This window comes from Dufourea novaeangliae, unplaced genomic scaffold, assembly GCF_001272555.1.
Source record: "Dufourea novaeangliae isolate 0120121106 unplaced genomic scaffold, ASM127255v1 scaffold87, whole genome shotgun sequence".
Taxonomy (NCBI): Eukaryota; Metazoa; Arthropoda; class Insecta; order Hymenoptera; family Halictidae; genus Dufourea; species Dufourea novaeangliae.
Genome location: NW_015373966.1, coordinates 589,732 through 605,637, shown reverse-complemented (window position 1 = coordinate 605,637; position 15,906 = coordinate 589,732). Strand labels below are relative to the sequence as shown.

At 35.2% G+C, this 15,906-nt stretch overlaps 3 protein-coding genes across 4 annotated transcripts in view; 1 reads left to right on the top strand and 2 right to left on the bottom strand.

The window, feature by feature from the left end:
- Nucleotides 1-362: 362 nt before the first annotated feature.
- Nucleotides 363-5,203, bottom strand: LOC107186744 (myosin light chain alkali). 2 transcript variants are annotated; one of them, XM_015574681.1, is made up of 6 exons: nucleotides 5,123-5,203; nucleotides 4,816-4,843; nucleotides 2,517-2,825; nucleotides 1,987-2,073; nucleotides 1,541-1,608; nucleotides 363-786 (listed from the first exon to the last, which is right to left on the bottom strand). In XM_015574681.1, the coding sequence occupies exons 1-5, from the start codon at nucleotides 5,123-5,125 to the stop codon at nucleotides 1,577-1,579; spliced, it is 459 nt and encodes a 152-aa protein (XP_015430167.1). In that variant the 5' UTR covers nucleotides 5,126-5,203; the 3' UTR covers nucleotides 363-786; nucleotides 1,541-1,576. The 2 variants fall into 2 exon arrangements, with proteins under 2 accessions (XP_015430167.1, XP_015430166.1); XM_015574680.1 differs by lacking the exon at nucleotides 1,541-1,608.
- Nucleotides 5,204-6,625: 1,422 nt separating this feature from the next.
- On the bottom strand, nucleotides 6,626-8,331 carry LOC107186708. The gene is made up of 3 exons (XM_015574642.1): nucleotides 8,244-8,331; nucleotides 7,826-8,025; nucleotides 6,626-7,303 (listed from the first exon to the last, which is right to left on the bottom strand). The coding sequence occupies exons 1-3, from the start codon at nucleotides 8,329-8,331 to the stop codon at nucleotides 6,626-6,628; spliced, it is 966 nt and encodes a 321-aa protein (XP_015430128.1).
- Nucleotides 8,332-13,346: 5,015 nt separating this feature from the next.
- Nucleotides 13,347-15,906, top strand: part of LOC107186707 (protein unc-80 homolog) — a 36,463-nt gene continuing 33,903 nt past the window's right edge. The window contains exons 1-6 of the mRNA XM_015574641.1: nucleotides 13,347-13,432; nucleotides 14,079-14,127; nucleotides 14,618-14,684; nucleotides 15,347-15,430; nucleotides 15,567-15,597; nucleotides 15,679-15,826. Coding sequence (XP_015430127.1) covers nucleotides 13,347-13,432; nucleotides 14,079-14,127; nucleotides 14,618-14,684; nucleotides 15,347-15,430; nucleotides 15,567-15,597; nucleotides 15,679-15,826 — 465 coding nt within the window. The remainder of the gene's footprint in view (nucleotides 13,433-14,078; nucleotides 14,128-14,617; nucleotides 14,685-15,346; nucleotides 15,431-15,566; nucleotides 15,598-15,678; nucleotides 15,827-15,906) is intronic.

Below are 15,906 nucleotides of genomic sequence, written 5' to 3'. Positions count from 1 at the left end.
ATACAAAATATAGACTGCGCGTCAGACTTGCTATATCTTTCTAATATAGCTGACACCAAGTCCTCCGTAAGCTACCTACCTCTTTCTAAACTTGGAACACCGTTTTCAGGGAGATGCGCAGTCTATACATATTTCTATGTCTACGATATAAACACAATTTAAATGTATACACATACAAACCGGTAAATGTTCGAATTCGACTGAAAAATTGTTGACAGCGTGAACTTTTGGCACTCCTCGCTACACGAGGGGTATTGTTTATTTAATTAATGGTAGGAAGTAAATAACATTGACCTTTTCATTTGGTTTTGTACAAAGTTAATACAGTTGGACACGTATATGAAGGTATTTAGACGAAATTGTACATTGTTCTCATTAAAAATATATTTTTGCCTTACAACAGTACGTTATTCCAAATCAAAGAACGATGATTCTGCACGTTCTCTGAATAGTTCTTTCATCGTTGGTACATTCATAGGATTTTGCTTCGGTCTTTGAATTTCAAATTTTACATATCTCTGTCGAAGGGTTCGATGATGATGATGATGCTGCTGCTGCTGCCGATTTAGAATGTTTCATTATTTCACGCGTCAATGTAAAATGTGTTGTGTGTGGGCGCGTTTGATGATTTTTAATAGGGGATGAATGGTGCGATGAATATAACGAATAGACATGTCCCTCGTTGACGTGGAGTTTGCCGACAGATGTATGCCGACAGTGCGGCGATCGCATTGTCACTTCAATCCTCTGTCGCCGCCGCTCTTTCACACAGTCTACGAAGGAACGCTAGAAATAAAACGGTCAATATTATTTTCGTTCTAGAAAAAACGAGGCACAAATTGATTGACAGTGAGCAACGTCAACAAATATTTACAATATTGTCGTAAAACACGGTCTCAGTGAACCGCATTGTCAATCGAACTTTGTGCCCGATATACAAATATAAGCAGACTGAACGTGTAAGCATTAAAGAAGTTTGATTTGCAATATCATCATGTCGTATGAAATCATATCATACTTTCATATCAGTTTCGGAAACTCAAGAAAGCTTGAGAAATCAAAATTTCGTATCAAAACATCGAAATCCGTGACACGAATAAACGTGCAACTATAATGATTATTATGCGTTTACTGAATGTATACTAATAAATGTGGAATATTTTAATATTGACATCATTAGACCTTTAAAAAAACTAAATTGTAACATTTGTTGCAAAATATTAGAAGTAATTCTTTCGACATACGAAATAGAATTTCCAAAGTGAAATCTACGTTTTTTCGAGTCACGGACTTATTCGATGTATGTCTTCAGTCATTGAACATGTGTCGTATGAGAAGCGGGTTATCGATTTCAGCATCCCAGCCACGTTGATTCGTTGGGTCCTATAAATTACGAGACGTGCGTAATGAAGAAAACGAAATATCAAGTGAAATCATGTTAGTTTGCAGATAAGACGAGACAAGAATGTGGGGAACAAACGGAGGAAAAGAGACAGAAGATTTACGGAGGCATACTCTACAGTCTAGAGGATGTACTTACGAAGGACGACCTTTGTGGCACTGACATCCAGTTTGCTTACAATAGCACCATCATCTTCTTCAAGAATGCTGTAGAACACAAAACACGTGGAAACATCAAATGGTGGGGAATGGGATCCGAATTTATTCATTCCCGTGACACGGCTGGATATTTCGGGTAGCTGTATAAAAATTTGTAGGGGCATACGAAACGGATTTACACTGGGTGTAGACTGGGAAAAAGAGGATGAGGACTTTTCTTTAGATTTTCTACTGCAAAATCAACAACGTCTACTGGTGAAACGAACCTAGGCAAATGCATTTCCTACGGCTTGTGCTGCTTCTGCATTAACCAACGATTTTCTACATTAATGTAACTCAGTGACGCAGCTTATCTAATACTGTTTGTTTCTTTCTCTATTTCACGGGATGCATTAGCACGTTTTGTCAATATGGATCGATACTTACGGGGATAGGGGATGAAACCATCCTCATCTTCGGCGTCCATGCAATCCTTCAAAACAGTGTCTACTTCCGAGTCGCTTAAACGTTCACCTGTTGCGACACATAGTACCGTTTATTAACGAATTATATTGTCTGAATTGAAAAATGCTGTACTATTTCAAAAAGTGAAACAATAAATATAACAGAAAAGGGAGCGACTTTGAATATATTGTACATGGTTTCAGTTATTGGACAATCAATTTTGTAATTAATTTAAAATTTACCATTGTTTACTTTCACATTTACCATTATGTATAGAAACAGTATCTATATTTAATTACTCTAATGTATAAAAATAAACTTCATTATTTTCATTTTAAAGAAACGGATAAAGTAACGTTGTGCCATTTTAGTATGAAATTTTCAGGAAACAGTATAGTATTTTACTTGATTAAATATGGTAAAAATTATGAGGAAAAAAAATATGTATATGCATTCGGATTCAAATGATTTTCTTTTAAATCGAAATTTTATAAATAAAAAATTTGACACACCAAGCGTGAGCAGTGTGTGTGAAAGTTCCGCAGCCAACATTGTTCCATTTTCCTGTTTGTCGTAAAGCTTCAAACACTCAAGGAAATCTTCGTAACATCCCTGTTCCTTATCCTTTTTGCATTGGCTGTAAATTGGCAAGAACTCGTCGAGTTTCATCAATTTCTCGCCCCTCTTCTTCGTTCCACCAAGCTTTTCAATAGTGGCGTTTGTGGGGTTTAGGTTGAGTGCACGAAGAACATTTCCAAGGTCGACGGCATCAATGACATTGGTACCATCGGCATCGTAAATCGAGAAGGCAAATTCCGCCTCTGTTTACCAAAAACGAAAAAATTGTACGCTTTACTATTTATTTTTTTTTACCCTTACCATCACTGATCATAAGTCAAGTAACTATAATGTTACATAGGTTCCAAACGTCCCCATGTTGATGAACAGCACACGGAAATCTGTCGATTGTAACGTATCGAAGCACTGATTTTAAAGATAACCTCGTTTAGGGGGTTGCAGACCTCAAAAATATCTAGACACTTGCTTACTCTTGACAGAATGTAATTCAAATAACACGGGACAATTCCTACAATGATTCTACTTTTCTAACTATACATATAGTTCTAACTATACATAATATTCTAACTATACATATGTAGCTGTATAAAAGTTCTCTACCTTCAAATTTTTTTATTTTTAAGTTGTGAGTCAGATAAAGAGGATACTTCTAAGCATCAAAAGAAGTTAATTTCGAGATAACTAGAAAATTGATAGTGAAAGTAATACGATTGGTTAAAGTTGTGTTGAAGTCGTATTTAAAAACAACGATCACATCAACAAATCACGTTTTAAATTTCAATATATTATAAGTAAGTTTCTATTAATGACTAATTGAAATTTAAAAAAGATCACTTTTGGCTTATAATTTACACATTTAAGAATTCGTGCACGAACTATTACTACAAATTTACTAAATGTCCGGACACTCATGATCAAGAGTTTACGTCCGACAAGTTGAAAAATATACCTATTTTTCAGATATTTTCTCACGGACATGGTTTACACTTTTTTTAGTTTTGCTTATAAATTGGAAGAATATAAGATAAATGTTTAATATAAATTCTCGTATTATAAGAAGAACAATCAACAAACTATTTAATATTTTTATTTCCATGTTTTCCAATCTTACTTTTATTTAGTAACAGTTAAATAAAATATTTAACGATATTTGAGGCAAAATACTCCGAATATTGTTGAAAACCAGTGTTACGCAAAACATTCGTCTACTTCACTTCTCGATAGTTTAAACACATTTGCTCATCAATTCCTCATTTTCTGTGGAGGTTTGCAAAAGATAGTTATTAAAGATTATATTCCTGTATTTAAACATGCTGTTTATCATTTTCTTGTCATATGTAGTAATAATTAAATAATTATTATTTCAGAATTATTTAGAAGTGTTATTTTTCTCATCAACGTTACATTACATTACGATGCAGTAGTATGAAATTTGGACTTCATGACATTCAGAAACCTTCAAAAACATTCAGACCCCAGAATCCAAATTATTTATTAACGACTCAAGCAGCTTTCCAATTTAAACAAAATTGTTATCGATTCGAAATAAAGCATCCGGGATTGTAAAATCCGGGTTGATATCAGCGTGGCCCCTGACGCGTACCTGGTTCAAAAATATTATTCTATTTTAAGATGCAGCGACTTCCACCCAGCAACCAATTCAAGAACTCGCCGGTGGAAGTAGTGGGTCAGATTACCCCCGCCGAGCCATATATGAACAGAGTACTATTTTTGAAATAGTGCTACGCATTCGGGGTGATTACATCTTTGCTTTACCGGTTACTGCAAATTACGTAATGTGTTTGTTACGTGACATATGAAGATAATGTTTCATATAGACAGAAACTATGAAATACTATATAATGAAAAATAAAATTAAAAGGCTATTATAATCTGTTGTGTCCCTTGAGAATAAACACAATTTGGCATGTATTATAAACATTTTAGTTTTATGATTGAATAGGTTTTGGATATCGCCGCACCGAGATTATCACACGTTTAAATCTGTTATACCATTTTAATTACCCGCAATAGCGTTTTAAGTGCACATTTTCCGCCGATTGAAATATTCAAAATTTCCCTCACTTTCATACTTTCCGGGACGTATGATATATACCACGGAATTCACTAGGTACTTCACGAGTATATGTTTTTTACTTCCTACGTCGCTTGCACAAATAAAATTAAAGCACATATACACAAGTCAAATATGTTCCATATCTTTTTACTCACTTTCGACATCCTTGGCGTTGAGGTCTGCCTGCAATACAAAAGATATATCCTTAAATCTAATCTTTTTAATGTTTAATTGCCTATTTAATGAATTACAATAATCATTCGAAGTGTTTAATAGAAGCATCTGAGCATTTATCGAATTTAAAGTGCACAGAATGCGTAGCGTGATGCTTTAAATGTAAGAAATATATCAAGAGTGGATAACAATTTTTTGAATATACAATACAGCTGGTAAATAAAATAACAAATAAAGCAACGTTCTCATTAGGAATTAAAGTTTCGAGAAAAAAAGTCTGGGACTCACCATAGTATTCTACCTGGTGCGTCTGGATGTTAACCGAACGGAGCGTGAACCAGAAGTGCTACCGGGTGTTACCAAATTTATTCATTTTATTTCTGTAGATGGCGCAGTGGACAGGATACACGAGAATTACAGGGGGATCTAGCTCGAAACAGTCAGTTCGGACGAACAGGGTATCGGCAACGTCGCGGTCCAAATACAGTTCGAGAGGTAAACGCGGGTTAAGCTGTGTTTCCTACTACGACAAATGGTTTTTAACGATACCATTTGTATATCAGGGCTACCAGACAATCATATAGACGCCAAATGAAAATATACTTCGAGCGGCCTTCGATATAAGCAAATCCGTTATGCCCTTACTATGACCTAATTCTAATTGCTAACATAAATGTTACCAGCAATCAACAAATTCAAGACACTCGTGTATTACTATCACAAAATGTTGTTGTATTATAAAGAATTTTGTAGAGTATAAGCGTGTCTTCGTACAGGAACCAAGTCGGTCTAGAAACTTACGATTAGTACCCCTAGGAACGCGCGAAATGTACAGTCTGTTTCACAAGAGCGTTGGAACGATATCTGGAAAAATAATAGATAGTTTTTAAAAATTCCAAAACAGGCTTATAGTACATCGAAAACACTACGGCGCGTCATTGAGAATCTGTCAGTTCGGCTTCGTCGGACATAGTAACCACTCGAATTTCAAAATGAGTGCAGCGTACGCTAAAGGGATTTGAGCAATGTGCCTTTGCAGATTGATATCAGGACAGAATCATTTTAAGAGTTTTTAAAACTTTGTAAAAAATTTTAATTTTTTAAAAGGCCTATTGAAATCTATTAGAGAGTGGTTTGGTGAAGATAATTCATCGTGGGTGTTACAAGAAGTCAATGGTCCAAAAAAAAAAAAAGGAACCGGCTGTGCACTTTGTGGAAAATGGAAAATGGTATCCAAACATTAAACTGGCCTTCACAATCACCAGACGGTAATTCGATTGAAAATGTCTGGAGCATCATCAAGGTTAAACTTCGTGGAAGGCCTATACATACTTTAAAGTATCTAGGCCCCCAAATTAAACAAATATGGAGGACATTCCCTTAGGGGTATGCGGAAAACTTGCGCAAAAACATTGAAGTTATAAGTAAAATTAAGGGGATTACGTATCATATTAGGTAATTGCGTCGTAGTGTTTTGGATGTATTATAAGCTTGTTTTTGAATTTTTCAAAAATATCAATTATTTTTCCAAATATCATTCCAACGCTTTTCTGAAACAGACTATATTATATGTCTCGTGTAACGCGCCGTGAAAGCTTGGCATATGCAAGATACGCGTTACCCGTGACCAGCCGATGACTAAGCCGGTGAGTTATTTTTATCAGCTTCTCGCAGCAGACAAACATGGCAGTTCTTTCTCAAAATATAGGTCTACGGGTGGACATTACTATGGACATTTTTTAATCGATCCGCAATTCCGTCGAGGAACAGAAACGATGGACCAACGTTACATCAGTTCTTTCGACGACCAAAAACGGTCCGCAGATGTTTCCGCATTCTGCTGAATATACCCTTCTTTCTCGATTTTTCTGATTTTGTGTTGGACGTTTGGTAATTTTCTTCGCATGTGATGTCCGATAATGAAACTTTTTGGGTGGGCAGAGGCGAGGCTGTTATTTCTTTGATGGCTACGTCTCCTGAACACGTGTTATTTGTGAAAGGTGTTGAATGTACAAGGGATAAAGGTGTTGATCCATCGTATACAAAGTTACAGACGTTATTTTTCGAGTTACTTTCAAATGGGAGATCAATGTTATTTCGAGTGGGGTCATCGACGCTTTCGACAGTTCTTATAAACTTTTCTTCAGTTTCTTTCCGAACTGCAATCACTTCCTTAGAAATCGTGTCATCAGGTTCAGTCTCCATCTCGACATTGTTTTCCTCTGATCGCGTTTCCAGTTCTTCGATCATTCGATGCAACACGCTACCTGATACTCTAGTTATGTCGTTTGAATCAGAATTTTCCGTTTCATTGCGGATACATGTTGAATCTGTTGGCGTTGCTTCGATAACTGCGTTGTGTATTATTTGGTGCACGTCACCCTGTCCCTGGGTGATTGGTACTTCTAAAGTCTTGGTTCCCTCTTCTATCGAAATACTGCGGTCGACATTCTGCACAACATGCTTCACCTGAAAAACACACCAGACTTTTAGATGCAATAGTATAAAGCATATTATTCCTGTTTGTACAAAAAAAAAACAAAAAATATAGTTTAAAATATCTCCGTATTTTTTTAGTATCGAACTGAAATTCGTGAATAATTTAATTAATATTGCAGAAATTATGGTTTGGAGTGCCAGTTGTTTTTAGTGGTTCAATACATAAGTACATAATATATATGTCTTAAACTAATGATAAATAGAACTAAAGAACGTTTCAAGTACATCAACAATCTGAAGTGACAAATAAAAAATCTTATCATGTATTATTTTTTTATAGAACAGTTGTTACAAAATTGACTGTTCAATAATGTAAAACTTATAAACAAATTACTACGTATTATTTTTATCTCTTTTATTCTCTCTGAAGAAAATTTCGTTAATACACAGCACATGTATCTCATATGCGGTCTAAATTACACCGAACCTGAGAATGTCTTGTAAAATTCATATTTCATATTAAAAGTAATAATATAATTATTTATCGCTTACCTGATTTTCTAAATTCGTTAAGAATGATGGTATGGAAGGCAAATCTCCAATTTGCAAATTACGCAATCCACGTACCATCTTCTCTATAAGCTCCGTCGTTTCCGATTTGTTGCAATTCATGCACGAGTGATCGTGGATATGTAGCATCGATTGCGTCTGAATATTGGCCAACTCGTCACAGCTCTCCATTCGTGATTTTTCTAACAATCATTTTCATTGAAATTGACATTTTCTAATGATAAACACATGAGATCTATTTGTACTATAAATAAGCTGATTTCGCAAAAAAAAAATCGTCGTGATAATAATATTCTCAAAAAGTGAAGAAGCATATTTTTGACACATTTAATAGATTATTCAAATAGGGCAACATTTATGTAATAAAAATTAGCGATCATTTCACAAAGGAATAGTTTACCATCGTTAGTATCCATAACATCGAAAGCTTCCAACATTATCTTTTCAATCAGACTTTTTGCAAATGCCTCCACCATTATTTGAAGCATTCTCACCTCGCGAAGAAACTGAAGCTGCAGCTGTCAGTATACATAAGGCGATTGTCATATTTCATGTGATATTAATATATGTATAGTCGAATACATCATATTGCCAATGTATGTGTTCGTGTTTATTAAAGGCCCTTCACACGAGATACTCTGTGATCCATGAATTCATTTTAAGGTATATTCATACATTCTTCATCGTTTATTATTAGCTTGTAATTGTAGAAATCGAATACGAATGAACATATCACGGAAACCGTCGTGACACTGTCAAATAAGAATATACTTTTACTATTTGGAAACTGTACCTCTTAATTAACCAAATTTTATTCAAGAAATTAAAAGTAAATGTAACACAAGTCAGGAACAGTATTCATACAGAATGATCGATAGTAAAGTGATTTTTAAAAAATAATATATTCAACACATTGTCAAGAGATTCTTTTTCCTATATAACAGTAACTTCTTCAATATGACGTACCGCGATTTTAAATAACTGCTAACACTTAATGTCCAACGACTAATATCAACTACGTAAAAACTTGATTTCGGTAGTTAACCTATACAGAGTGCTTTTACGTTCAAATAGTAATGAAGGTATTGGTGCAAAAGTGGCTATATGTATATGTATTTCAACAGATTAATTGATGGAATTCTTCCCAATCAATGATTAAAATATCAATTAAGAATTCTTAATGGAATATCGTAATTACTGTCTAAAGTATAAAACTTTCCAGCAATGGAGACATTCAGAAGAATTTTATTGCCAATTCGATCATGTATTTATTAGAAATCAGTAAGGTTCGATGTGAAAAAATTCTTTAAACGGTTTCTTATCTCTCAGAAAAATGGATGGAAATAAGTATGTGGAAGTGACCATCACTAATCCTGATGTGGAGATTCCATTATCTGATACTGAACATGTAAATTCTACCTTAAGCACGATCGAGGAATACGGTAAATCACACGACTGTTCGTTGTATTCTGAAGAAAAACATCGGGGCCACATTACAAATTCTAAAGGTTTCAAGTCAAACGAGGAATGTTTCGAAGCTACTGCAAAAAGGGTACATTCGCCTCGAAATTTAAGTGAACCGCTTGATATTGACTTGCTCTTGAGATACTACGCATGCAATTCAAGTATGGAAAAGTCGATAAATAAAGTATTTGAAAAAAAAGGAGGTAAATATGATACATTTACTACTGAGCTGTACAAAGACGTGGACCAAGGTCCACTTGTTGAATTAGGCGCAGTTGACAAAGTATTTGAACTACTTGAACGAGAATCTTCTGAAAATGTTTTATCGTTCGTGCCTTTATTCCGCGAGACCATATTTAAGTTGCAATCTTTGATAAGTCGATACAATAATAAACAATTGGAACACATTCTTTTGTGTGATGCATCAATAAAAATTTGTAAACACTGCGGGGTAATTAGTTGTTCAAAATCTCGAAAGGAATCAGTTGATTGCCAACGATCGTCACCTAGAACTTCGTACTTTCTGAATATGCAGACACTCTCAAGCAATATTAGCAAGAATAAAGATTCAAAAGTTTACAGAGTTATAGAAAAGTTCAGTCCCAGAAAACTACAATCAACGAAGCGCCTTGAAATGCCTTGCGACTTGCAAAAACTGACAGGTTCCACCATTTATAATCGGCATAGGGATAATGCAAAAAATGGTATCTTGACGAAAGAAAATTTAACGTTGAAACAAGAAAATAGATTGACTACAAGTTCGCCTCAACAAGTTCAAATAACGATAGCCGAACGTGAAAATGGCATCGAAACGAAAAAGGCGCGCACTTTACAAAATGTGATAAGTGAAAAACATTCAGAGAGGCGTAAGGTCCAAATGCGCGATAGCACAAAGTCGAATACGGAAACCTTACAAAGCAATATTAACATCTTCCAAATGTCAAAATTACCAATTATTAAAGACGAAAAAATTTCGTTAATAAAATCCAATAAAATTACAAGTAACATTGAAAAGGCTCAGAAAAAACAGCCAAATGAAAACGACATAAAAACTGATAGTGTTGTCAACAAGTTATGTAACAATGCCAAACCTTTTAAGCAGGAACATTGGAACGATTTCGACCAATTCGGCGATAACGTGTTACGCAAAGAACAGGAAAATGTTGTCAGAAGTATCTTATATGAAAAATTGAAAATGGATAAACCTGAATTCGAAGTTTGTACACCGTTGAAAAATCTACAGGATCTAAAAAATAAAGGAAGTCAATCGCTTTATCCTCCTAATATTGATTCAATTATTAATACAATGACGTACTTGGTACATGGTTGCCTCGACCCAGTAGATACGCAGCAAAAGGAATTCGTTTCGCAATTTCATGACAGAAGTTGGTTACAATCCCGAAACTATAACAATAATCATAGTTTCGTTTTACATGCTAGTCGGGACTATAATCCGCAGATAGATCCAACACTTTACGCATACGGTGAATCAAGACATCCAGACGGAACTTCCTTTGAAAATAAATGCGAAGTTTTTGAAAATATTTTAAAACGTGACGGACAGTCCTCTAGTTTTACTTGTCCAATAGAAGATGATTCTTTGGAACATTTAAGCAAAGCGCTTAGTTCACTAGTAAATTCCGATCAAAGTGACACCACAACATTCAGTTCCTCGTCTGCAGAAAACATGATACGCGAATGGATGAAATGTCCGAAAAATCACAGAGAAAACAGTGCTTGTATCGACAGGTGTGAAAAAGCAATTAGCTCGACACCACTTATAATTGGGCGAGATGTTAAACTTCAAACACCAGGGACTAACGATAAGTGCTTGTATTGTTCAGGGACTTCAATTGACAAGCAACGTGATATTCAAACTGATGATTCGCGTAAGCAGAACCATTCATCATTGTCCTCGTCAAACGATCGAGCAAGAATTCATTGTCCAATTGGACAGATTGTGTCGAACATTCCTGGTAATAATTTTAAACCTAAAGAAAAGGTCGAAAGTTTCGGAAGTAAAAAGTTCAGTACGAAACAGATTCTAGGGTCCCTGAAATCAATTAAAGCAGTGAAATCTATGAAATCGAACAACAAGTCGAGTATTAAGTTTCCAACGCTTTCTGATAATAATTCATCGAATAGTTCTGTGGGAAATATCACGCGACGAATTAATTACAACGAATCATCCCTTAGAAATTTAATCGACGGTGAACAAAAACACGGTGACGTGGCGAATACTTTATTTGTTTATAAAAAAATCCTCGAGAACACTGAAGAAATGGACTGGGAAAACTTTCAGCTATTCATCGAGAAATTACACCCAAGCCAGAAGGACCTTTGGCGTAATATTTGCAACATCATTAACAACGAGGCGAAAAGGCTAGCCGATAAAGGCGATGGAGTCACGGAAGTGTGTATAGAAATCAGTTCTGTTCCCCGCCAAGGAACAATGCATGAGGGAAGAACGTGCAGCAACGAGATCGTGTTCGAGATGGACATGACGCTTAGAGACGTCGAGAGGTTTCTCGATAGGAAGCTGGCTTCTACGGAGAAAAGGCAACTTGACACCCTCAAGAGAGCCAGTGAAGTTATTAGAGTTCGAAATGATGACGTCTGCAATAGTGGAGTCTCCAATTAAACTAAGTAGACAATTTTCGGTACTACAGTGATCCCTTGATGAATGCGACACGAGCAACAACGTTATTCCCATCATTGGGAGATCCCCCTCTGGTATCAATCAAAACAGAATAAACAGAAGCTAAGCAGAGGCTCGACTTCGGGTAATAAACAAATTTATGAGGGGCTGAAAAAGTGGCCCCGGGTATGTCGCACTTATGGAGACATTACTGTAATCATTTCAGCTGTGTGTAACTTTGAGTTACCTTTCTCATACATGGATCATCGTACATTTTTTATATTATTCTTTTGATAGAAAATTATCATTATCCGTAATCTCTGAATTGTATTCGTCGTTATTTAAATACCAAAGCTTATAATAAATTTCTATCAGCACTGAATCTATACGATACCATTGATTCTGAAATTCATTAATTAATTACAGCAGTCACGTAACCCAATTGCAGTGATTTTCTTTCACAGGGGTAATCTCTTTCTTGGGACATAACAAAACGGATAATCGTATTGATCAACGGACTCATTGTACCACAAACAGTGAAACAATGAGACGCATTAGATCATCGTACATTAGTTTATTTCTAGGAGCGTAAGGTAGGCTTCGTGGATAAGTGGGTTGGTAGGGACACGCTGTGGGGAAGGGTGGGTCGCTCCTGGTAGCGTAGGGTTGGTCCAGCAAGCAGATTCCTGGGCTGATCGATGGAACGACCGGCGCATTGGATTTTGCGAGAGTAGCGCGCGCATTCCCATCTTTTCCAACAGCATTACGTTCCCCGTGTCTTTCAGTTACTCACGATCCTGCCGTGGTGGTGCATCCACCGTTCGTGGAGTGCATACCTGCTAACGAGAACGATGCAACTGTGTCACTAGGCCGAGTGACACGTGATCTTGTCCTTGCAGAGTGCTGGTTTTCCTTGCATCTGTGGCGACGTTGCATAATCATACCGAAAACGCTATTTCCGAATTATCAAGCAACTCGGAGCAGTGTGTGAACGATTTCTCCGAAGAAAAAAATACTCTTGCTGAATTCACCCCTATAATACTTACCTAAATCGTAGCACAAGAAAGGTAAGGTTGCATAGGCCCGAAACGGAGTTCCATTTTCGATTAAATGGGAAACAATCTCTTGCAATAATGACGGACAATTGATTTATCGGATGACAGGGTGGGTTATCGAAGCGTGTACGTTGAAACGCAAAATCAACCGGTTGATGTCGTTAAGAACTGAACGGAAGTGCATTTACTATTGCCAGGTGAAACACGTGGCATGGAGAATGTATAATTATTGATAAAATTTCATTCGATCGTATGGTAGGATTTTCTTTCTTTCTTCCTTAGCTTTTTTTTTTTTAAATATGTAATGTAAAGATTACACATGGTTTTAGGAACTTATATTGGAAACATGGATAAACGACGATCCGTCGATGGGAATCTGCACGAGCAGGTTTTGCCTATTCCAGTTCAGATGTTCCTTTGGCAACAGTTGAGGTACAATATTGCTTTCGTCAAGGCATTTCATTTCTGTGCCTACACTTAAACTAATTAATTTTCATTGCTTAAAAAGTATTGTATTTCTTTCAAAATCATGATTCGTTATATTACAAGTACCTATTATTGGTGCGTTCGTTAAAAAAAATTAAACTGAATTGTCATAGACGGGTATTCGAGTGTTGTTAAGTATTATAAAATTGAGTCAATATTTTACTGGGTTTTATTAAGTATTTATGCAACAGTGTTTCAAAGAATAATTTTTTACGCATCTATGTTTACATAATTTGTCTACGGATGCGGACGTATTAATGGATATTCTTCATTGTAGGCGATCTTTCAGTCAGTAATGATCTTTTTTCAAGTCTATTTTAAACCTACGATAGAAAAATTGATTAATTCATAGGCCCTGAAATTTTGTCAAAGTTGATACAACCGTGTTGGTTACAATGAAATTGTAATGTCAACCATGATTCGATAATTATATTGAAATTTGTAATTAAACTTTAGTCCTAAATCTGAAATGTTATCAGAAATAATTTCTTATATCTTTTAAATCTTATTATTCTTCAAACAGTCAATTAATTAGAATAATTCTGATATATTTTATTCACAGTTGTGTTAACGACTATATTTATGATTACAGGCCATTCATACGTGCGAAATTAGGCAAGCTGCACGAGGCTTCATGCACGGTAAAAATTTATACTCTTACCTTTGTAGATAATTCCTGACAAGGGAAGGTTACGAACCCGAAAATTCTGATTTTAATGAAACTCCATTATGTACTCTGAAGGGGTGAAATCGACCCGTAAAGTTTTCGCGTTTTTTCATTTTCTTAATATAACTTTGCAGCGGTGTGAGACAGAACAGAATTTCAAATATATACCTTGTTCAATATTCTACGGTCCGTCATGCTGCCGAAAGAAACATTTTATTTATCATAACTTCTATATTTAAGATATACATATATGTATATAGATATTTCTATATCTTAAAATATTTCATATTTTAAAAAATATGAAAGAACGGGTTTATATGTTGAAAAAGTATACAAGGATTTCATGTAGTGCAAAATTCATTATCAACCGTATTCTATAAACTCATTGTTTTCCGATACCCATCCTCCATGTGCACTAACAAAGTAATCTCTTCCACGTTGCCGCCTCTACGTGCCACCTGCAGTTCTGTCAAAACGCGCCAGGCCATCATGTAAGTTCGCTAAGCTTGATGCCTGATGTTTCCCATGTTTGCAAATTTATTCGCGCAGTTATACATATAATTATACATTAATTAAATTCCCGAACTTTATGAGTAAACTTTGCACATTATATACCGAGATAATTATTTTATCTTCCGTAAATAGTAATAATTTTAGAGAGTACTGTAAATAATTTAAATACCAACGTGTACGTAGTTTTATTAATAATGTGACGTAATAATACATTGATTGTTGCTTTCTGCATTTCGTATTATTTTGAAATCTTAATTTTACTGTGTTTTAAAGAATTGTGTACTAATTGTAATTATCTAAAATCTAATGCTTACGTAGGAGACCAAGGAAGCGTGTACGGTTAGTATTTTTCTTATCTCGCTATTACAAGAAAATCATTTAATCGATACAGATTTTCCGTGTGCTATATATGAAAATTTTCAAACGGTATATTATGAGCCAATTAAGTTTCAAATTAATATTAGGTACTTTTTTAAAACGAATGAAACGTATACAAATTTATAGTTCCTTATTGAAGAAGACGAAAAGAGTGGTAGTTAATCGTTAATAGGGTGACAGACGGTAGTATTACCTGTGTCGTGAAGAACCTAAATGAGGCTGAAAATAAAAGTCTTACACATTATTGTTTATAAGCGTATATTAAGTTGAACGTAAGAACACGGTATAATTGTGTACCGTAGATTTTATGGAAACTATTGCAACAGAAAATTTGAAAATTTTTCTAACTGATAGTTTAGAACCTGTATCAGAATCATCTATGAATGGTAATGCAAATTTTCACAATCACATTTACAGAAATAATATATAATTTCATAATAAAATTCTTATGATGTCAAAGTTCGATCGAAACAATTGATTTTATTAAAAAGTGAATATTTTAAATGGCCTTCGATCTTGCAGTCACTCGAGAAGGTGTTCTTCTGCACAATAGGTGAGTTTGCTTTTGTACCTTCTTTTTGAAAATTTTTCTCACTTCTTGGATATATGAAAATTGCTTTTATTAATCTTTAAGGAAGGATTTTCAAACGCTCGGTGCTATAGAAACGACGCTCCTTTACATTCTTCATTGGATACTTCTCGATGCAGCCGAAGAATGTGCTGAGACCGAGACCGAGGCCGGAAATCCATTTTATTATTTATTCTCTATACCTACAATGACTGTAAGTAATTTTTCATTCGTTCAGTAATGCAGCACGAGTCTGTTTAGTCCATTAATTTACCTTGGTACCATTCCACGTGA